General features: G+C 48.5%; 1 protein-coding gene across 1 annotated transcript; it reads left to right on the top strand.

Moving 5' to 3' along the window:
- The first annotated feature begins 299 nt into the window (after positions 1-299).
- Positions 300-22,562, top strand: TRIB2 (tribbles pseudokinase 2). The gene is made up of 3 exons (XM_019751665.3): positions 300-1,916; positions 6,701-6,993; positions 20,095-22,562. Exons 1-3 carry the CDS (start codon positions 1,647-1,649, stop codon positions 20,561-20,563), a joined length of 1,032 nt encoding a protein of 343 aa, XP_019607224.1. The 5' UTR covers positions 300-1,646; the 3' UTR covers positions 20,564-22,562.
- The last annotated feature ends 491 nt before the right edge of the window (positions 22,563-23,053 follow it).

Below are 23,053 nucleotides of genomic sequence, written 5' to 3'. Positions count from 1 at the left end.
CGGAAGGATATTGCACTTTGTTTACAGAGCCCAGGCCTCGAGCCGCTAGGCCAGCGCCCGCGCCCCGGGCCGGGAGCTGCAATGGCAGTGGCAGCCGCCGGCGCCGCCGGCGGGCGAGGGGAGCCGCCCGAGGACTGGCAGCCGCGAGGCTGATTGATGGGCGCCCGGCTCAATGAGGGGGGCCCCGGCGTGGGCGGGGCGGGGCCGGCTCCGAGTCGAGCCAGTCGCGGGTGCCGCGGAGGCTGGGGGGCGGGGGGGCGGAGGCTCCGTGGAAATGTGTCGGTGACATTGAATGGGGAGACCGAGCGCGAGCGAGGCGCGCGCGCGCACACACGCGCACACCCGGCCCCGCTCGCTCCGAGATCCCCGGCCACGTAAGTAACTATTAATACCGCCTCGCCGGGAGATGCGGGCGTGCTGAGCTCGGGGATTGGCCTCGGGCACCGTCGGCCATCCCCTTCAATTTTAAATACACATTCCTCTTACCTTTGAGGGGGGAAGAAACAAATAAAAGAAGAAGAAAAGCCCTCAATTTCCTCCAAAACCTACCCGGCCAGGCAATCGGGTGTAGGGTAGGGGGAGACCGAGTGGTTGCAAATTCTTCCAAGGCAAGATCCAGTTACCCAGCGGGAAAGGAGCGCGGCGAGTTAGCAGGGCTGGGGGCGCATCCCCAACCAGCGCCCGGAGGATCCCTGGAAGCTCGGGCTGGGGAAATCGGAGACCATTGATCTGCCCGGGTCCCTGCCCGCACTTCTCCCAGTATTCGGAGGACGACCAGGAGCGCGAGCGAGCGGCGACAGCATGAGCCTGTGCTGACCTCCGCCCGGCCCGCCGAGCCCTGGGCTTTGTCGCGGTACCTGCGCCTGGCCCGCGCCACTACTCTGCACCCAGCTTTTGCAATCTTTTGTTGGCAGCGTTGACCGCTCTAAGTTAAATGCTCCCTTGCTATTTTTTTTGTCTGTTTGTTTAATTTTGGGAGAGCTCTTGCGATCTTGGAAAAGCCTCAGACGCCATCTACAGTTAAATCGTAGGTAACTACCCTCTCCGGCACCCCCCCCTTCCACGCCCCCCACCCTTTCCACCAAAAAAGGGGGTGCAGCGCGGATTCCGTCTGCCGAGCGGCGCGAGCCGGTAGACCCGTGCTGATTTCCTTTTTCTTTTTGTTGGGTTTCTAACGCGCGGAGAGCAATCCGCAGCCGTGCGCTCGGCGAAGATTGCACCAACTAGAGCAGGGCTCCACCGCCTCGTCTGCGAGTCGGAAGCCTGCGTGGGGATTGCTCCGGGGGACCCGGCGCTGCAGCTTCCACCTTAGCAACCCAGTTCCTCGTCTACATCCACGTTGGGAAGAGAGGGAGAGAGAGAAACTAAAAGTGCGGAGATTGTGCACATCGCTGGCTGCTTTGGGGTAACAAAAGGACCCGAGCTGCTGCCGACCGAGTACCCCTGGGAGCCGGGCTCGGAGCAGACCAGGTGCCCCGCGGCGCCCTTTGGGGGGTTCTAACTCTTTCTCCACGTAGCCCCCTTCTCGTTCCTTCCCCTCGCGTCCCCTTTTAAAATCCGTGGCACGGAGGCGCCTGCAGCCGCACTCGCCAGCGACTCATCCCTCCAGAGGGTTTTTTTTGTTTGTCGTGTGCGATCCCACACTCATGAACATACACAGGTCTACCCCCATCACAATTGCAAGATATGGGAGATCGCGGAACAAAACCCAGGATTTCGAAGAGTTGTCGTCTATAAGGTCCGCGGAGCCCAGCCAGAGTTTCAGCCCGAACCTCGGCTCCCCGAGCCCGCCGGAGACTCCGAACTTGTCGCATTGCGTTTCTTGCATCGGGAAACACTTATTGTTGGAACCTCTGGAGGGAGACCACGTTTTCCGTGCAGTACATGTGCACAGTGGCGAGGAGCTGGTGTGCAAGGTAAAGAGCCCGGGGTTGGCTTTTGCTTCTTGTCTTTTCAAAACATTTCCCGGCGGTGTGGAGGGGGGCTGGATGGTGCGGGAGGTCGCGGAGCCCTGGAGTCTGGGCGAGGGAGACTCGCGGGATAATAGTCCGTGGCCTCGTTACATAGACATATTTATTTATTTTGTTCCTGTGCGACTAGCTGTGAAGTTTTTAGAGCGTTGCAGACAATGGGGCGGGCTGTGGCGGGGCCGTTTTGGGGAGAGCCGGGGGCGGGGAGGGCGGCGGAGCCGCGCGGGGGCCACAGACACGCGAGCTCCCAGGATCTCGTGGAGCTCCTCCGCGCGAGGCCAGGTTCCACTGCCCAGGGGATTTCTCCCGGTGTCTAGCCCCCTCCCCTTCCAACATGGAGCAGGGAATCCCCCGCTAATTTTAAGGCACTGATGACTTGGTTCCTTTTGCAGCCATTGTTCTTAGCTGCGTGCAGGTGTTAAACCTTTGTTCCGAAGGTGCCCTTTAAAAGGACACACAAAGGTGTCCCTTCTGGCTGAGCCTAGGGGCCCAGCGCGGGGTAGGAGTTTACAAAGAGCTTTCTTGTGCCTGGGTCTTTGAAAGGAGGGTTGGGGGTGGAAATCAAAGCCGCCTGCGCACCTTGGGGTGTAGGAAACAGTGACTCCTTTGGGTCTTTCTTGTCTCGGTTTCTTCTCATCCCCAGACTTCCGTGCTTGAATCCCCTTCGTCCTCCCTCACTCCCCGACCCCACATATACCTTTGCGTGTACGGTTTGGAGCTCCAGGGATACGCAGTGCTAATACAGAGCTGGACACTGCAATTTCCTTTTTGTCTTTGACCCTAAAGAGTGACTGGTGTCTGTATGTGTGTCTGTGTGTCTTTGTATGCACCCGCAGGGCTCCAGACAAGCCGGTGAGCACGGGAATAGTTGCAAAAAAAGAGAAGACAGTAGAGCCTACCAGCTACCCAGGAATTGGACATAGATCAAGAATTCATTGTCACTTAATTTTAGATTTTGCTCACTGTTGTTTTTTCCTGGGGGGAATGTAATTGGGGGGGTCGTGAGTAGTGGGGACCCCTGCTGTCTTTGAAATGGGCACTCAGCACAGCTTTGCTACAAATAATGTGTGACACTTTTACCATTAACCACAGACTGCTTTGTGGAATTTATTTGGTAGGGCACTGGAGTATTTCATTGTAAAACATGGGTTTTGTGGAGGTCTGCAGTCAGTTTTGCAATTGTTCAGTTCAGACCTTGGGGGAAAATAAGAGACTCTTTTAAATACTACTCTGCTTGTAGTGAGCATTTGGTATTTTGCATCTTCTCCAAGTTATTGACACCCAGACCAACTGTGCCTGGTTAACCAAAATGCAGTAGGCTGTTCAGAGCTGGATTGAATTCTCAGAAGACCTACACGTTGCACAATAGAATAGTCATCCTTTGAAATGAATGAATTCCACAGAGCTGCCACTCTCTGATGAAATATGCACAATCACCCAGCAGTGAGTGATTTCACTGCTTTTGCTCAACTTCGGGACAGCATTTTCATATTTTTCAAAGGCTGGAGATGCTTTTAAGTGCAGGGACTCTGCCGCCAAATTCTGCAGGAACATCTTGCTGTTATTTCTTTGTTTAAAAGCAGAGGTAACTCTGGCCCTTGCTCTTTTTTTCTCCTTACAGATTCTTAAAGACATATTTCACTTTGGGCTGACCTTACAGTGTCATTTGCAGACTTGCTCTGTGGATTGAAACTGTACTTAATCTGCTGGTTTAGTTATTGCAAAGATTGAATCAACCCCTCACCAATTACTGTGTGGCTGCAAGTGGATTTAAGTGCAGTATCATTGTTCTGCTTGACAGAGGTCATCCCTTTAAGACACAGCAGCTTCTGTTTTCCTCCCTTTTTACCAGAGGTGAAGTGGGTGACTTCTTCTGCAAGCATAGTTGTACATATCCTAGGAAACTCCAAGTGGTTTTATAAGGCTGCTTCTACGAACTACTCTCAGATGGTTACTGTGAACTCTTGGCTTACTGCAAGGATCAGTGAAATCTACACATTGATCAAGTTCCTTTTGATGTCTTTAGGATATAGTGTTCTTGTCTCCTAGTTATGTGTTGAGCCAAGAAAAAAGTCTTTGCAAAAACAGATCAAATGTAAAGATGCCAATTGTCGTAGGAGACTATATAGAGAATTCTATAGGACATTATTTGGGGGGAGAGAGATTTGAGGGTCATTGAACCAAAATAATCAAGCCTGTTTATTGTCTTCATGTGACTACTTTAAGCTAGGCAAAGGAAGGAAGGGGGCTTTAGGGGGTCTTTAGCTTATTGTTTTCATGGCAATACTGGTAGCTACTGTGTAGGTTGACATAATTATACTATCTTGGCAGAATGGGTGCTTTTTTTTTTCAGTTGCTATTAAAGATGGCCCACTCTTACTGCTTTATCTGAATTGTCACATTATATAACTAAGGCTCCAAATTAAACATTTAAAAGAAACTCGCAACCAGGCTTATGGCTTGATTTTGCACTTGAGGGTGATGGTTTAAATACCAATCCAAGCCCATAAATGCCTGTTACAGCTACTAATAAAGTTTGGTTCCTACCCATCTGGGAAAACCTAAGTCCTTGCTTTATTTTTCATACTCTGTCCACCATCTTGAAATTTGGTCTCTTCTACAAAGGGTATGGCTATATTTTGAAGCTGCCATGAATACGTTTTCTTTTTCTTTCTTTCTTTTTTTTTAATGTTATGTCCATTCAGTTTTTCAGCAGTGGGGCCGGATAATAGATGAAAGGTGCTGAGCAAAAATCACCTTTTATTTTTTCAAAATGCACTCGAAGCAGGAAGTATGTTATAAACAATCCTACTCCATGAGCACTGGCCGCAGAGCATGCAGCCTGTGGCTTCAGAATTCGGCATCCCGTTATATAATGCAGTGTTTACATTAGCCACTGCAAAGCGTTTATTACTCTCTCTGAAATTTTTGAGGCTTTCCTACGGCCCTGCTGCTTGCAGTCTGGGTGTTCAAGTTGACTCAAGCATCTCAGATTGTTAATTGAACGGCCCTCGGAGGTCACTGCTCGGAGGTCATCGTTTGACAGTATCAGGGTGTGATTTGTGGTCTCTGGAGATGCTGAGCGAACTCATTCTTAAATTCTAGGTTGTAGTGGCAGCAGCTGTGCCGCTGTCCTGAGATGCCTCATTATGTTTCATTCACAACGTTACTCTGCTTCCTTACCCTGGGTGCAGCACCAGCTCTACTGAGGTTCTTGCTGACCCTGTTTGATTCACAGATTTTATTTTTCTGAAGCGAAGTGCGACTTACGGATTCTTAAATGGCAGCCTGTATCCCATGGGTTTCAGAAGGCCTGGGAATCCCCTTAAATCTGAAACCGTGCATGCATTTGAGGATGGGCATTTTCTGCTAAGGGGACAGAGCTTTCATCAGATTCTCAGGTGGTATCTGGACCCAAAAATGGTCAACAGGGTTCAAAATCAACATCTGCAGTTTACGAAGAAGAGGGAGGTTCTATTGACCTGAAGTGCTGTATCCACCTCATCCAGATTAGTGATGGCTGAGCCAGGATTAGGGCCTCAAATTTGGTGATTTTTAGGCCAGCATTTTCCCACCGCCCTGCAAAATGATGATGAAGGAGAGTATGTTCTAACTAATGAAAGATTTGAGAAGCTAAATGATGGTGAACTGATAAGATGACGCGTATTGTTGTTAGAGCATTCCGGCCTTACATGCTTTCCAGCAAAGCGCCCCCACGCCTGCCCCCTCCTGCAGGCTCAGAATAGAGATCCACATTCCTGAGCAGATAGTAAAACCACATTCCAAACCCAGGGTTTTGTAGTCCTGATTTAGTAGAGGTCTGCAAATGAATGAAAGCTTTTCATTTTAACCTCAAAAATTTTCTGTAGGCTAATTCCTCTTACTAGGTCTGTTTCAAAAAGGTGTGGAGGGTGTTTTTCTCTTTAAATAACTCCCGCAATGAGGTGGCATTTCACAGGCTCATTTTGATTCATAGAAAATTATTGCATAACTGATTCATTGAGCCTAGATATCTGTGGAGGGAATAGAAAAAGAAGCAAGCTTTGGCTTTCCTCCTAGCAAGGACTGCGTCCTGTTTGTTCTCAGCTCTGCCAGGCGGGGCTTGATTTGACTTGTGCTCTGAGCCTCAGTTTCCACATCTGTAAAATGAACATATTGAATTAGGTCACCGTTAGGCAAAGCCAAGATATTTAATCTGTTAATTGCTAACATGTTGTGTGATGCTACACTTCACAATTGTATAATACAGAGTAGGTTGGCTATACATGGTTGTATAGTGTTGATATACATTTTTGTTCTTTTGTTGTTGTTGTTGCAGGTAAATAAGGTGTTGTCTATGTCGCTTGGGGTGGGACCCTCTCAGATTTTGCCTTCGTTCTTCTATAAACAGAGGCAATTGGCTTAGAGAGAAAAATAATAAAACGTACCATTTGTGCAGTGTTTTGCATCTTGCAAAAGCACTTTTACCTTCATTTCTCATATCCTCCCAACACTGTGAGTCAAGTATCATTGGCCCGTTTTACACATGAAGACTTGGGGGCTCAGAGAGGTCAAGTGACTAATTCAAGGCCACACAGCTGATAGGATGCAGGGTCAGTGTGATCTGGGTTCAAGTTCAGCATACCTTGTGTCATCTCAAAAGCCTGTCCTATGGAAAGCGACTGCATTCTGTGATTTGGTTGTAAGAGAGGCACCTCTGACTCTTGGTCTTATTGTCAATCCTGCCCTAGGTGTTTGATATCAGCTGCTACCAGGAGTCCCTGGCCCCGTGTTTTTGCCTGTCTGCCCACAGCAACATCAATCAAATCACTGAAATTATCCTGGGGGAGACCAAAGCCTATGTGTTCTTCGAGCGAAGCTATGGGGACATGCATTCCTTTGTCCGCACCTGCAAGAAGCTGAGGGAGGAGGAGGCAGCTAGACTGTTCTACCAGATCGCGTCGGCTGTGGCCCACTGTCATGACGGGGGGCTGGTGCTGCGTGATCTCAAGCTGCGGAAGTTCATCTTTAAGGACGAAGAAAGGTGAGTCTCATTCCTGTCCAGACCCATGCAGGCTGCTCAGAGCACCTGCTCGAGAGGTTGGAATAGAGACTGTTTTGCTGCGTGTTGCCCAGGTGGGGAGAGGAAGCATGGAGGGACAACGGGAGGTGCGTATTGCTGTGTTTGATGTGCCCTTGGAAAAGAAATCACCACTACTCTAAGGGCGTTAGCCAATGCTCAAAGGACAGGGGCAGGAGAATCTGTGACCCCGTAATTATTTTTGGTTTGGTGTTGTGAACTCTGAAGGTGGCTGCAAGCCTGTGTGGCATTTGCAATGTGCATAAGGCAAGATTTTGAAAATTCTACCTTCAGAATGCTCAGTGCCTGACATCAGTCATTCATCATTCATTCATTCACTCACTCATTCGGTAGTCATTTCCTAAATATGTATTAAATATTAATCACAATTCTCAGTACTATGAATGGGAAGATGCGCTCGCTCGTAAACTGACCTATAAAGTGTTACAGGTCCTAAATAAAGGTATGAATGAGTTAGGTGGGAACTGGGGGCTGGGTTTCAGTTATAACTAGGATTCAGAGAGTTGAGAAAGTTTTTTAGAAGAGATGATTTTGGAGCCAAGACTTGAAAGATGAGTATGTTATAGTCAGTGTGGGAAGGTCCCAACATTCCAGGTGAGGAAACTGCCAGTGCGAACGCAGGGCCACGTGAAGGTCTCGGCTGTGTGAGGAGACAGCGGGGACGGAGGCTGGCATCTGGCTTCCATTCACGGTTCTTCCATTAACTCATTACATCCTATTTAGCAGACCCCACTGGGGCCCTGCTTTCTCCTCCAGCTGACTTTGATTGTTAAAAACTCTTTCAAGTGACTTTTTTCCTTTCTGATGTGCTTTTGTAGAGGGGTGGAGGCAACTGATTTATAGTCATTGTTGACTATGCCAAGAATTGTTCTGGAGGCTCTGCATACATGATACCGTGCAATTCTCATGACTGCCTGGGCAATCCTCATCTCCTTTAGGAAGTGGAGAGTCCACTGCCACAAAGCTATAAGGGACCATCTGCATACAATTCTAATACACGTCATTCATGCCCTCTCAGCACACGTGTCTGGGATACCTTGTGTGTGTCTTGCTCTCAAACCTTTCTGCCTTCGGATTAGTTGGCCCCGCATCCCAGGGTCCTGTGATACTTTTAGGCTACTGCTTATAGAAGGCTGATGGCATCCAAATCAGAGCTAGTGGTGTGTGTTTTGGTGTTTCCACCTTCGTGGTTTGAGCTATTTGGGAAATAAATGTCTGGGGAGCATTTTGGGATTCACAAAGGTAAAGTGCCTGTGGTTACTTAACCCAAATGGGATAATTTCATGAGCACTTATAATCCAGCTGAGTGTACAAAGTGCAGACGGCCGCTGGGTTTCCTAGGCCCACAGAGGTTGTTTATCGTTCCATATTTTTACCCATAAAAGGGTTGTCAGAGGCATGTGTGGCAGCTGACATTCTAATCTTTGACAGTGGATAGCTTCTTGTTTTATTAACAAACTGAAGAGGAGGGAGCGACTCTAAGATCCAGAGTGTGGGGCAACCCTTGGAGCTTGGAGCCCCAGGTCCTTATCCTGGTATTGCCCTTGATACACCCTCTGTGATCTGCCCTCAAGTTCCCATCCTTTTATTGTCCTGGCTCTGTTATATTGGCTCTAACTTTCAGGTGTGTGCTGCTTTGAATATTCTCATTTGGAAGATACATATGGGGATATATATCTTCCAAATGAGAATACTCAAAGAAGCACATACCTGAAAGAGCCAATATAACAAATATATATATATATCTATCTATCTATCTATCTATCTATCTATCATCTATCTATATATCTGTATATATATATATACACAGATATATATCCGACACCCAACAGAATACTGACAAATGTATCCTTTTTGCCCTTCTGTGTTCCACTGTCCGTGGAGATCTAATAACTATAACTACAACTATAAGAGGTACTATTTGGTGGCTTCTATAAGATCCTACTATCAGGTTATCATTTAACTTACCGCTCTACAAATTGGAGAGATGAGACTCTGGTTTTGTCACTGAGCATATTTCTCCCTCTGTGTTACCCTGCAGCCACTGAGTTTCACAGCAGTCTCTCCTTGTTGGCCTTTACAGTGGCCTGAGGGGCACAGGAGTCAGGGGCTCTGGGACCACATTGGAGCTTACGATGCTGGCAGCCTTCACCTTCTATCCCAAGAAATAGGACCGAATCAATAGGCATTTTAATAGGACTAAAGCTTGTTCCTCTACACCTTTGAAAATGTGAGGAAACAATGGGTTGAATTGGAAGGGCTTTTGAAAGTTAAATAATGGCATCTGTCTGTTTTCTGAACCTTTATGCATTGGTCCTCTGGGGGAACAGCCTACAAGAGACTTGGAAGTACTGCTTTATTAAGCTTCAAATCACCAGACACCGTTATCTGTCTTCTCTCAAGGATGTGCTTCTTGTTCCTTGATCTTGAAAATGAAGGTGAAAGCATTGCCTAGTGAGACTGGCTGAGCCCCGCCTGGTTCAGAACGAGATCTGCCTATGGGTTGACTCCCTGTGCGTAGATTTTAGATTCTGGACCATCTGTATTCTGAATCCATGGCCATCCATGAAAACATTCTTAGTGGAACTATCAGCACCGTAAGTCCAGATTCCCACGAGCAGCTTTGCAGACATTGTACAAAGATGACAGTCAGCATTATGGGAGACCCCACGCCGGTGTGCCTTCTGCTGGTGTTGAATCAGGGGCACCTCAGATACTTACTTCTGCTTCTGTTTGTTCTGTGTTGATTTGGGTTCTAGATTCAGCTTCTGGCTCTGCCACTTACTGGTTCCCAGGTCTTAGATAGGTCATCGAATGCTTCTGAGCTTCAGTTTCCTCAATGAAAAATAATAATAATTGTATCCCTGTAGGCTGTGAAAGTTAAATAGGATGCTTCTGTGGCTCACGGAGCAGGGCGGGCATTCACTCATGGGCAGCTGGGCCTAGAGTTATTGACAAAACGGTCCCATTATGGGGAGCAGTTCCCAGGGCTCTGAGTTCATGGAGAATGTGGTCTGTCTCTTTAGCAGCCATTTCTGTGAAGAGTGGGGTCCTTGTGAGGTAAGCGTTCGGATTTAAGCCACACCCTCTTTTGTTTGTTTAATTATAATCACTGAACCAGTCCTTAGAGGGCCACTGAGAGATCAAGTGCCTGTGGTGTGGAACCTGCAGCGTGGAAAGGCCAGAAGGTTGGCAAGATGTACGTGAGGCTCACTTAGGAATGAAGGGTCCCATCACCTGGACCGGCCACTGTGCTTTGCCCTGTGTTGCTGCTTCTTTCTCTCTGTCCTGGGATGGGGATGTTTCTGCAGAGCCAGTCCTCCTTTTGTTTGCATTTTGAGGAAGTTGAGCCCTTACCCTGATTGAATTCACCCTGGGCACACCCTCTGCCCCTTTGCATCCACAGTTCCTGGAGAAAAGTCCCAGCAGGAGGGCCCCCCTGTGGATTGCGGCCCAGAATCTGATAGAGGGCAGTGTCCACATTTCCAAAGGGCGTGCCCATGTCCTCCCGCTTCCCTCGCCCTGCTGTGGCATGAGTGATCTGCGTGGTCAGCTGTTCTTTGAGGCCTTGTGTTTCAGGGAAGGGCTGTGACTCCCCTGTGGGGTCAGAGTCAGGGTCTCGGTACCCAATAGCTCTTGCACTTATTAGTGAACTTAACCTTGACAAGTTACCGAACCTTTTCTGCTCAGATTGCCTCTTCTGTAAAGTGGAGATAACAAGACTTTTCTCTTGGAATTAAACGAATTAGTGCAAGTGAACCCCGTGTTTGGCACATAATCAGCCATCAGCAAGCGGTAGCTCCTGCTGTCCTTAGCCTCCCCTGCACTGAGGTCTGGCCCTCTGGGTGACATCAGGGCAGCTTCCTGGCTCAGGATGTGGCGTCCTTAACCTGGCGCACCCTTGCGCTGCAGTCAGGGCTGCCTAAGGAAAGTTCCTACAGCAGTCCTGTTTTGATTTCTCTTCTCCCTGGGGACAAGGCTCTTTGCCATCCAGTCGAGGTTCAGTGTTGACATTTCTTGCACAGAAATACCCTACGTGAACTGAGAGACATGGCTCTGTACACGTTTCTTCTTTGGTTAGAAGATCTTTATCTCTTGACGTCAGAGGTTTCATTTCCTCTGCTTTGTGGAAGCTGATGGTGTTCACTTCTGCAGGAGGGAGCCGGGACCCTTTGTAGGAACCCAGCAGCCCTGGGGCTTTCTGGGTAACAAAAGCCATCTGCCCCGTCCCCAGACCTGCACTTCCTGGTGGGGTGGGCTGAAGGTCTTTCCCCTCCCTCTCAGCCGGGGTCAGCGCTCTCTTTCTCAGGTGTTAGGATCTCTGTTGGCTGTTCCTTTAGATCCCCAGGTTGTCCCACCTCTGTTGAAGCTACAGTATGTGACGAAGACGTGCAGAGGGCAGGCAGTGGAGCCCTGGAGACCAGGGTCTGCTTTCTTTCATTAATAATGATTTACATCATTTCAAATTGCAGGCTCATCATATTCTAGGAAAACACCTTGCTTTTTCCTTTGAAGGAGACAGAGGTCCTGGAATTCCCTTATTTACGTTGACCACTCTTATGTACTTCAGGCCCTGCCAACCCTTGGGGAAGGCTTACCGCCATCCCTTCTTCCCAGGATAGTAAGTGATCCCCTCCCACAGCACCCACACTCACCTCTGTCTCCCCTCTATCCTAATTGTCCAGTGTGCAGCCTGAGGCTGTCCTCGCCTCATGCTGGGCTGGGTGCTTCTTTGGCACCAAGGCTGTCTCCTGTTCACTGGAATGTGTTGGGCATTGAATCAATGAAAATCTCCTTTACTGAGTAGCAGCAGCTCCGATTGGATTCCAGTGACAGAATGAGAGAGACAGGGGTAAGTACAGATCATTAGCCTCCAGGCCATTGCCCAGAATGTGGGCCCTGAAAGATGAAAACGTAGGAATCTGCCATGTGGACACCTTTTCAAAGGAGCAACTTTCAACGTTTAATAAATTACCCATCATCCCCATTTTGATTTAATAATTTATGCGAAGGTGACTCTTAGGTAAGACATTGTTATCAGTGTCTGTGATGGGGTGTAATTTCCTTTATGAAGATCTCTTCTAATCACAGTTAGAGGGGAGACCTTCCTCAGGGTTCTGTGTTCAGGACTTCTGGCTGGGCTGGTTACTATTTGTACTTAATAAATTAGTTGATGGGCTGAACTTAGGCCTGAAGCAAATGGAACTGAGGATACAGTGGTAGGAATTTTGATTTCTCCAGTTAGCTGTTTGACCTTGGCCTACCTTCTCTGTCATGGGTTGGACGCGATGAACTTCAGGTATCCAGCACGGTGCACTGCAGGGACTTAAAAAGAAAGCCGTCGTGATTGCTCTCAGTCGTCATCTGGTGGCTTTGGGCCTCCCAACCCAACAAACTGGAGATGCATTTATTCATTCAACAAAAATGTATTGAGCACCTATTATATGCCAGGCAGTATTCTAGGTGCTGGAGATACTGCAATGACAAATGAGACAGAAACCCTTGCCCTCATGAGAATTATATTTTAGTGAAGTAGTGTTTAGGATCCACCATGTGCCAGGCCCGATTCTGTGACACTTAAATGAACTAATTCAATCCAAATTAACTACTATATTTATTTACATTAGTTTAAAACCAGTAAGTAAGGTAGTGTTGTTATCACCATTGTATGTATGAGAAAATTGAGTCGCAGGGTCTCACAGCTAATTGGTGGTGGACCTGAGATTTGTACCCAGTATCCCTGACTCCTGAGCCTAGGCCCTCAAATACCACGTTGGCTCCAGGAAACAGACACCTTGGGAACAAGGTAGAATACCACCCCTTGTTCCCAACCCATAGGAGCAATTTTCTCGGTCAGTCAGGCAGCAAGTGTGCACCAGGAGAACGTCATCGGCTGGAGTCCAAATGAAGCTCAGTGCCTGATTTTCTCTGGGCAGTCACGACAGTCGTGGACTGGGCTACCAGCCCCATGGGCAGCCCTAGCATGTGTTGTTGTTCCAGTTAATGGAGTAGGTTTTGTTTTCTTTACAGAATTGTGAGATGGGGTCCATTTATCTTTCTATCTCCCATGCCTAGCTCAGGACTAAGCCTTGTAAGTACTTGATAATGTGTGACAATTGACTAAATGGGTATACAGATAGCCCCATATGCTCTGGAGGCATAGAAAATCCCCTAGATATATTGATGATAGAAGGCAGGGGATGGAAACACATTTTAAATGTCCTTTACCCAGCATTCTTGGGAGTTTCTCTAAGCCATGAAATAGAGTCCAGCCCGTTTGAAATGTCCTTGGACTCTAGACATTGCAATTCTCAGGCATAATTGTGCCTAGATGCCCTGAGTCTAGATACCTGGCTAGACATGGGAGTCACACTATCTTGCAAACATTTATTAAGCACCCATTACGCACTACTCTCAGTACTAGCTGCTGGGCTTGCCAGTATCAATACTGGGAATCCTTGCTTAACGGAAGACACAGTGTAGAAGTTATTTTTCATACCATGTTGCAGAGGACAGGTGTGCATTAGAGAGCTATCTGGGGCAAGAAAACAATGTTCCTACAGTGGAGTGGGGTGTAGAGAGTGATTGGGTCAGGGAGGAGGTGGGCTGCTTCATGGGTTGGTCTGAGTGACATAGGGGAGGGGAAGGAGTCCAGAAAGTGAGCGAAGGCCAAGAGGCCGCACCCAGGTGTGTGTAGGGAGGGACATGCTGTGGGAGGGCACCGTGTGGAGGGGACAGATGAGGCTGAAGAGGACAGCAGAGGTTTAGGGCCTTGGATACACGCCCCTGACCTTGAACTTGACCTAAAATCCAAGAGGAGCCCTTGGAGAGTTTTTCTAGACAGGGCGGGGGTGGGGTCAGGTTGTGGTTCCGGAAGTGTGTGTGAAGGATGGGCTTGGTCTGGGCATTGACTTCAGGCTGAACCAGGACTAAGTTAGTGGGGTTGGGGGCTGCGAGTAAGAAGGGAATTTAAACCCAACTGTTTTATGTTTATAGATAAAGAAATTGGGAGGAAGTTCCCCAAAGTCCCATAATGTGTTAGTGGCACAACCAAAAGCAGAACGCAGGTGTTGTGATTCCCTGAGCTTTTTCAGCGTGTGCCTGGGGCATCTCGGGGGACCCGCATGTTAGGGCTGTCTGCCTTGGGGACCATCCCAGTCGGGCCCAGCGTGTGGACTGACCAGTGGCTCACAGGGTCGGAGGGACTGGCCTGAACGCTGCTCCCACCCAACAATGGGGCCTTGGAAGGAAGGTTCTGGACCCCCAAATCAGCAATATCAGCTCCCTGGGAGAGTCGGGGCTGGGTGGGCCTGCCACTGTCCAGCACTGAGTCATAGATTGTGTGCAGAAGCTTTTCGGAGAGACCAAATCAATTGATGATTGATTTGGAGCCGGGGGATCCTTCAGGAGCCAGGTGTAAATGCAGGAGAGCGGGCTAGAGGCGATTGGCGTGTTGATGAGGAGTCTGGTTCTGCTCTGCCTTTCTTGGATTCCCTGTTTGTTCCTCTGGAGCCCGCATGCAGACTGCATCGTGCGTGTGCGTCAGTGTGGTGTCTCCCTGCAGTGGGAAGGCGTGGGAGGTGGCATGGCTTCCCCGTTCTCCCGGTGGCCAAGTGGCCATGATGAGTCAAGTGACTGAGCCTGCAGGCAGACAACGCAGCTGGTGCTGTGCAAACACCTGTGTCCTTGAGTGGGATTGAGTTTCTCATCCCAACTATGGGATTTCCTAGCAAGTTACTTCATCTGTCTATGCTGCGATTTTCTCCTTCGTCAGTCTTGTTCAGGAACCCCCACCGCCCAGATTGTGTAACGTGCTGAGAGGACATACCGCCCTGTAGAACTAAGGAGTCCCTCCCCTGTGGCCCCTCGACCCTCCGCGGGCTTGGATCTACCCCATAGCTTTGGACCCACCCCATAGCTTGGCCTTCAGTGGCTTCTCCGGATTCTGCTGACCTCAGGCCACCGGACTTCCCATCCTGGCCAGGCCTACTTCATCTGGCTGAACGCCCAGCCTGGCCCTACCCTGGCCCGTCCTGTCCTGATCTCTTCCTGCTGCGAGCCCTGGGCAGTGTTTAGAGGTTTAAAAGCAAAGCATGATGTGCTTGTGTAGGCTAGTTTTGATATTTTGGATGGAGCACTAAATTTGAAGGTTGAACACTTGGGTTTGAATCCTAGCTCTGCCACTCACTTGTTAGATGGCCTTGGACAAGTCACATCTGTGTTCTGTACCTCAGTTTCTTCGTCTGGCAAATGGGCAGGTGCAGCTTCCTCTATCCACCTCAAGAGCTACAGCCATTAGACCATGTATGTGATGGTTTTGTATGTGATTTAGTGCTGAATAAACCGGGGGCCATATTTGTCTCCATACACCCAGGGTCTTCCTTTAAAAGTTTCTCTGTTTTTGACACTAAGTAAATCTGTGATGTTGGTGCCAGAGTATATTTTGGAAAGTGTACCAACATGAGAATCCTCCTGACGTGGATTCAGAGCTCAGATTTTTTCAGTTTGCCCTATAGAGGACCTAGGACATTTAATTCTGTCTCAGTTTCTGTGTTTTTTTTTAGAAAGTTTGCACATACATATATTTGCCTTTCAGGTTTGTTACAAGAAATAGGGATGTACACTGAAAAAAGTATGTCATGGGTGTTACTTGTCATATCTGTACCCTCAGTGCCTTGTTTAAATGCCTGAATGGTTAGTGGGACATTTGGATTACTAGACCACCGATGTTCCTGTTGATTTTTATGAACACTGATTTCTTTGCCTGGAAATTTGTAATCCCCAGACTCTTGCGGGGACCTCTGGTGTTTAATTCATGGTTGCTGTTGTTGTTACTGCAATTATCAGCGTAACAAGATGTCATATAGGAAGTGTTGCAATCCTTATAGCTTAAACATGAAAATCAGGAGTTTTGGAGCTAGAAGAGCCCTATTCAGTCCCTGTAGCCATAGGTTCTCACTTTACAGAAGGGAAACTGAGGCTGAAAGAGCCTGAGGCCACACTGCACATTCAACTTAGTGGCCACAGGGAGCCCTTGGATCCTCTGCTGAGAGTGGGCGGGGCATCGGGACTCTCAGGGCCAGTGTTACTGCTCCACAGAGGCAGGGAGGGGGCTGTATCCTGCTGGTTCTGGCTTCCTCACCTGGCGCCGGTCCGATGACACACGGCCTGGCACTGAGCTGGGCAGGCACACAGGCCGCCCTGTGGAAGCCTTGTTCATTCAGAGGTTGAAAGCAAAGCAGGCTGTTCCTGCCCATGCCAGGGACAGGTTGCAGGACACATGCTGGGATGCAGCACCTCGGCCAAGTCCGCCGTCCTGCCCTGGGCACGTGGCTCTTTCCTCTGAGAAACTGCAGTCGATAGCCACTGTCATTTACAGCTTTTTGGTCACAGAAATCTCCACCATCCCCCCTTGTCACTTTCAGGCATCTGTCTTTGACACGTACCATCTTTAGTCCCGCCACTTCCATGAGCTCTGTCCTGATGACCTTACTCAGGACTGAACAGAATGAGCAGGGGTGAGCTGGACACTTGGCGGGAAGAACATTCCAGGCAGGGGGACAAACAAGTGCACAGAGTGCCGAGGAAGGAGCCGGGCACAGAATTCACATCCACTTCAAGCTGCCTGAGGCTTGTTTGTCTTCTGCTCTAGGCTGCAGGGTTGAAGGTGGGGCCTTCTCTTAATCCTACAATCCATCATAGCTGCCGCAACTGTTGCTAGGTTCTTCCATAGACAACTGTACACGTACTGTGCAAGCCTTGTTCTTTTCATCCTCACAGAAACGGAGCAGATGAGTGTTGCTTGTCATGTCTGTACCCCCGGTGCCTAGTTTGCATGCCTGAATCGTTAGTGGGACATTTGGATTACTAGAATCACTCACTTATTGTCCTGTTGATTTTTATGAAAATTGATTTCGTTACCTGGAAATTTATAAACCCCAGACTCTTCAGGAGATATTAGAGGTTGAAAGCAGTTTCATTCGTTTCCTCATATTTGGACTCGTGCAGGCGCTCCGCCAGGCCCTCCTGACACACGCTTTTGAGAGGAGAGGGCCGTGGCTCCCATTCCCAGAGAGGGGGCCATGCCCTAGAGACCTTCCTTGCATAATAAGTCCGTGGGGACCGGAGCCGGAACTCCAGCCAGGCCTCAGGTCCCTGACTTGTGTGCACCCTGGAAGGTCCTTGTTTAAAGACGCAATCCAGACCTCTTGCCTCGACCCTTGCCTAGGAGTGATGTAAACAAGTTCAGGACGTTCCGAGAAGTCGGTAAGGTCAGAAGAATGCCTGCGATGCTGTTTCCTCCCGTCCTTTTCCAGGCTTCTCTCTCCCTTCTCCCTCCCCAGCGAGGCCCGCTCTCCCTGACCGGGTGCACGTGCGTTGCCCACTCTGACCTCTGACGGAGCCACATGGACTGAGCCCTGCTGGGTGAGGTTTCAGGTGCTCGGTGCTGGTGAGGGGGTTGGCTTGAGCGCCAGGTGCTCACAGCGCGGAGAGACGGGGGTGCTCCGCCCCCAACTAGCCTTACAGCTTCGCCAGCTGCGCTGACTTACCCTTTCTGAGCATCAGCGTCCACATGAAGGAATGATAATTCCTACTTTGGAAATTGACTTTATGAACTTTAAAGAGAAAATATATGCAGATACCTAGCACACGTTTAGATCCGTAGATAGTATTTGATATTTGGTGCCTGGTAATTTTCATAGGCAGAATTTGAACCCAGTTTTCCCTGACTTCATGACTGAGTTGACCTGGTTTCTGGGTGGCTGCCCTGCCCCAGCACACACTGCACCTGAAGTGACAGGCAGGTGCAGGCACTGAAGACCCAGCCTCTGCAGAGAGGAGGATGATGTGGCAGATGGGGGAGCTGAGGGGCCGCTGAACCACAGCAAGTAGCACGTCTTTTTATTTCACAGATTCCTTAGGTATTTGCATAGCTGCTTAGTCCTGTACTGAAGTGTGGGGGGCGGGGGGAGAGAGGTGAACTCCACTGAAGGGGTTAACTGATAAGGTAAAAAAAAGAACCCTCCTCATTTTCTAGGGCCCTTTTTTATGATCTGGAGAAGGATTCCAGAAGAGGGGTTACCATGCAAGTGTGGTCACTGCTGCCTGGAAGTGGGAGGGGGCTGGGGGGCGGGGAACTGGGTGAAGGACCGAGTCAGAACCTTGGGTTGTGACCTGGAAGGGGATAAGAATGAAAAAAGGGCTATAATTTGGCTTAGCATAATGAGCTGGAGGTGGTGAAGCCTGTCCCCTGAAAGGGCTGAGTCACAGCTTCCTGGGGCACTCACTGAAGGTGCCTGAGGCGTTGTCATTTACAAAGCCTAGCTTTCATAGATCCTTCACTTGACCTCCACTGAATCCTGGCCAGGTAGGCAGAGCAGGGACCCGTGTTCCATGAAAGGTGAGCACATGGAAGCTCCAAGGAGTTTGCAGTGTGACTGTCCCCTTCACTTTCGGATTAAGGGTCTGCTGTGTGCTCGGTACTAGTTGAGCTGCTTCAGGTGTGGCAGTAAACGCAGGTGGTGATCTCTACGTGCAAAGTGACCCCAGCCTCCTGCCCATGGGCTCCTGGGGGTGAGGAATGAGGCGGTCCCCCTGCGATGAGCACTGGAATCCTATAGAGTGAACATGCATAACTGGAAATGCGGCGTTTCGTGTGGTCCTGAGGGGCCTGGGGAAAGGGGGTGGGGTGGGCGTGCTCCTTTATATAGGATCGTTGGGCAAGGCCTCGTTAATAAAGCTCATCTGAGCAGAGACCTGAACAAAGTGAGCAGGAGGGAACTGTGCATGTGTCTGGGGAAAGAGTATTCCGGGTGGGGAGAACCTGTACAAATGCCCCAGGAAGGATGGAGGGCAGGCAGCATATCTGAGGAGCAGTGAAGAGGCTGGGATGGAGAGAGGGAATGTGGCTGAAAATGTGGTTGAGAGCCTGGGGTCACTCTGCAGCCTTGGCAGACGTTGACCCCCACTTGGTAGAGCTGAAACGGCACTGCAGGGTTTTGGCAGAGGAACCCAGCCCCAAACCTGATCCCCTGCTGGACAGTCCCTTGTCACACAGATGGGTGGGCTTATTATTTCCACTGCTGTAATTACTCCCATAGCTACTCTGCTTCCAAGACAGTGAACTTGGAGGTGAGGAGTCTGCCTTGCTCCTGAGGCTCGAGTTTAAGGGTGAGATGGGGAGGAGGAAGCAGCAGAGAGAGCCCACTTTTGCTGTGGCTGTGTCTCCCTCCCCACCCCACCCCCCGCCCCTCGGGTGTCACTGACTCCCCTCCAATCTTGGGACATCTAGCCAGGCTGGAGTGAGTGGGTCAGTGCCACCCGCCACTGTAAATGAGAAAAGGCAAAAGGAAGGAGATTTGTGTTTAATCAGCTCAATTCCAGATTAGCACATCTAGTCTCTTCCTGTTTTTATACATCATTAGCTGGAGGGAGAGGAGAAGAACACGTGTCCTCTGGATGATAATAGAACATGCGAGAACAAATAAAGTTACTCTCTGTGCCTTGATGTTCTTATCTGTAAAATGGGATAATGAAATCTTCCATGTCAAACAAAAGCACTGGTGTGAGGCTAAAATGTAATGAGTAATGTGAAAGGTCCTTGCAGCCTATGTTACATCATGTTAGCCAGGAGTTTGCCAGAAGTGGACAGAGCTTCTGTGAGTGTCCCAGTTGGTTGGACTTGAGTTCAAATCCTGGAAATCCCCATCACTCGGATGTGACTTTGAGAAAATCACTTCACCTCATGTTCCCTCAGCACTAAGACAGGACGATGATGTGATTTATGGTTTGTTTACTTGCTGAAGGTTGAAGTCCCCTAATAGATTGTAAGCTTCATGCAAAGTCCTTGGCAGTCTGTTCGCTCCTGTGTCCCCAGCCCTGGAATGGTGTCTGGCACCTAGGAGGTGCTGCGTAAGTAATGTTTGGCTGGTTGAATGAATGAATGAAGGGTCATTGGAAACTTAGCAGGAGCTGTGATCTAAGGATGGGATTCTTGGGTTTCAGAGTACCCTTGGAGCTCATGTTTTCCTCCCTTTCTTGCAGGACTCGGGTCAAGCTGGAAAGCCTGGAAGACGCCTACATTCTGCGGGGAGACGATGACTCCCTCTCTGACAAGCACGGCTGCCCCGCTTACGTGAGCCCGGAGATCTTGAACACCAGTGGCAGCTACTCGGGCAAAGCAGCCGACGTGTGGAGCCTGGGAGTGATGCTTTACACCATGTTGGTCGGGCGGTACCCTTTCCATGACATTGAGCCCAGTTCCCTCTTCAGCAAGATCCGGCGTGGCCAGTTCAACATTCCAGAGACTCTGTCACCCAAGGCCAAGTGCCTCATCCGAAGCATCCTGCGGAGGGAGCCCTCCGAGCGGCTGACCTCGCAGGAAATTCTGGACCATCCTTGGTTTTCTACAGATTTTAGCGTCTCGAATTCAGGATACGGTGCTAAGGAAGTGTCTGATCAGCTGGTGCCGGATGTCAACATGGAAGAGAACTTGGACCCTTTCTTTAACTGAGCTCACACCCCACAGAGACTGCGCAGGTACCAGGAGTGAGAGAGGGCAGCAGAAAGGAGTTCTTCCAGGGAACACATGTCACCTGGCTTGGTAGCAAGAAAGACACTGACAGTCACAAGTTTCTTGGTTCAAAGAAGGAGAGCCTTCAAGGAGCGGACTGAACATGTAGCATGGGGGCAAGAGGTGTGGGGTGGGGGTCGGGCTCTGGGGTCGGGTCAGCTGGGTGGGAGCCCCTGGAGCCCCTTTTCCCTGATGTAGCCCCAGAGACCACCCCTGTCAGTTGGGCCACTTCCGCCTACCCCACTTTTCAATTTTTTTCAAAAATAGTTGTAGATCCTAACAGATTTGAAACTCTCTGCCTCAAACACACATCTTGGCATCGCACTGTTAGCATTTAACTTCTTGTCATGATTCAGGGAAGGTACAATTGGCCAAGGGTTTTTTATGTTGTTGTTTTTTTTTTCTTCTTCTTCTTCTTTTTAAACAAGCCAACCACCTATCTGATAATTAATGGGGTTCATTTAAAAAAATTCGGTGCACACAGACTGACATGAAACCTGGGTGCTAAACTAAAAGAAAATAAAGTCCAGTTTGTGTCTCTTAATCGTTCTCTTCAACTCCTTTCTTCTAAACAAAGTATTTAATATCCTAGTCAGGAAATGACGTGCTAATGCTTTGCTCCCTGAAGGGGAAAAAAAAAAATCTGTCCTCTAATAAGCTACTCTGTTTTGTGTCCATTGGTTTGTGGCAGGAAGCTATTAGAAGTCAAACTTCCAGATGCATTACTGCTATCATAATTTAAAGAAAGAAGGGAAAAAAATGGAAAAGAGAACTTGAACTTCTTAATTTTCTCCTTTCGACTGATGAGGGTTGCGTTACAAGCATTCCTCTTGGCTGAGATGATATCAGTGGTCTGAGATAGCAGGAAGCTTCTGGAGTCTTAAGCTTTTGCAACCCTCTGCTCTCAACTAAACATTTGTGTTTTATTGGAAACTAGTGAAACAAAGCAGGTTGTCCCACATGTATAAAATACAGGGCAGCTATTTAGTTTTCTTTATGAAGAACGATGCTTTTGGCTTGGAAGGCCCTCTGGTTTGGACAAAAACTCTCGGTAGAGACAAGTGGGAAAGAAAATAAGCTGAAAGCTAGGCCGATATAAATAAAAACAGCTCTCTATCCCAATACGCACCTTCGTATCTTCAAGAATTCTTCTATTTATTAAGGAAAATGTCACATTGTGATGTATTAAGCCAGTACTTCAATTACGGGTTGACTCGGGATGACATGTTACATGCTGTCGTTAACATTTATATATATTTTATTTCTTGTTTGAGTATTTCTGTCCCTGAAATAACCTTTAGCTTTTCCAGGTAGCTTTATTTGATTTTGAGTGGCCAATGTTTTTTTTTTTTTGTTTTTCTTTCTTTCTTTTTTTTTTTTTTTTTTTTTAATTAACTGCTTTTCTATTGCTGTATGATACAGAACTCTTTTGGCATAAATATTTGTGTTTCCAGTACCTCAGTTGTTTGGATTTTACTGCCTGTATACGTTTTGTGAAATGGTCATGTTTTTGGGTAGGTAACACGTGGACTCTAGTATGTAAATGTTACTTGAATCTGTGCTTCATTATAGTATGTGGCATGTATGTGCAGACCTTGGATGCTTTATGCCTGCTCAGCAGGAGCCCAGCCTTCACCTTCCCACGGGGGCGGCTTAAACCTTCACGTCAGGAGACAAGGCGGCCATGGATTTGCCCTTGATTCTATTTTGCTATTGGAAGATAGAAAGGAGAGAGGTTTTTTTACATTCTGAAGCTGGTGCTGTGTCAAGGAAGACCTGTTTTTCTTCCCTCTCCCCTATTTTTTAAGTACCCTGGAGGAGGAAAGATTGGTGACATGCATGGCGGGAATCTATGGCCTCTGGTGCTTTGTCCTGTATTTGGTTTAATGTTTTTGTCCTAATCTCTTCAATCAATAAAATTGTGCGTATTTAACTAAAATTCTGGGGTCCGGCAAGTGATGATTTTCTGCCACCTGTGGTCTATGGCCACCACACACACCAGCCGGGAACTCATACATTCTCTTAGGTCTTCACTTTTTCAGTGTCAACCATGCCTACTATTTATATAAAGCAAAACTTACCTTCTGTCGCGATTGGGCATATGCTGGCCAATTTACATATGTAGTATCTCACTGAAGTTATTGTCACCAACTACCTTCAGAGGTGCTGTTTATATTCCTATTACAGATGAGGAAATAAGCCCGGAAACATGCATAAATTGCCCAAAGGTAAACCATCTGTAAGTGACGTGTCAGGAACGGACCCCAAGTCTGTTGAATCCAGAAGTCTGTTACTCTTGCTATGATTTTGGAGCTCAGAGTTTCTCAGGGTGAGTGTAATAAAAAGCTCTGGAGTAGCCAGACTTACCTGGGACCCCATAATCCAGGCTTCCACACGATTCCCCAGGAAAAGCATCTACTGCAAACCTGA

Source organism: Rhinolophus sinicus, chromosome 2, assembly GCF_057876585.1.
Source record: "Rhinolophus sinicus isolate RSI-liver-muscle chromosome 2, RSI-T2T, whole genome shotgun sequence".
In the NCBI taxonomy this organism is placed as follows: domain Eukaryota; kingdom Metazoa; phylum Chordata; class Mammalia; order Chiroptera; family Rhinolophidae; genus Rhinolophus; species Rhinolophus sinicus.
This window is presented reverse-complemented; position numbering and strand designations above follow the sequence as displayed.

Excerpts from the sequence above, each read along its gene's own strand:
- TRIB2 (XM_019751665.3), top strand. The coding sequence starts at position 1,647 with ATGAACATACACAGGTCTACCCCCATCACAATTGCAAGATATGGGAGA. Across the intron at positions 1,917-6,700 it reads GCGAGGAGCTGGTGTGCAAG|GTGTTTGATATCAGCTGCTA; the intron begins GTAAAGAGCCCG and ends ATCCTGCCCTAG. Across the intron at positions 6,994-20,094 it reads ATCTTTAAGGACGAAGAAAG|GACTCGGGTCAAGCTGGAAA; the intron begins GTGAGTCTCATT and ends CCTTTCTTGCAG.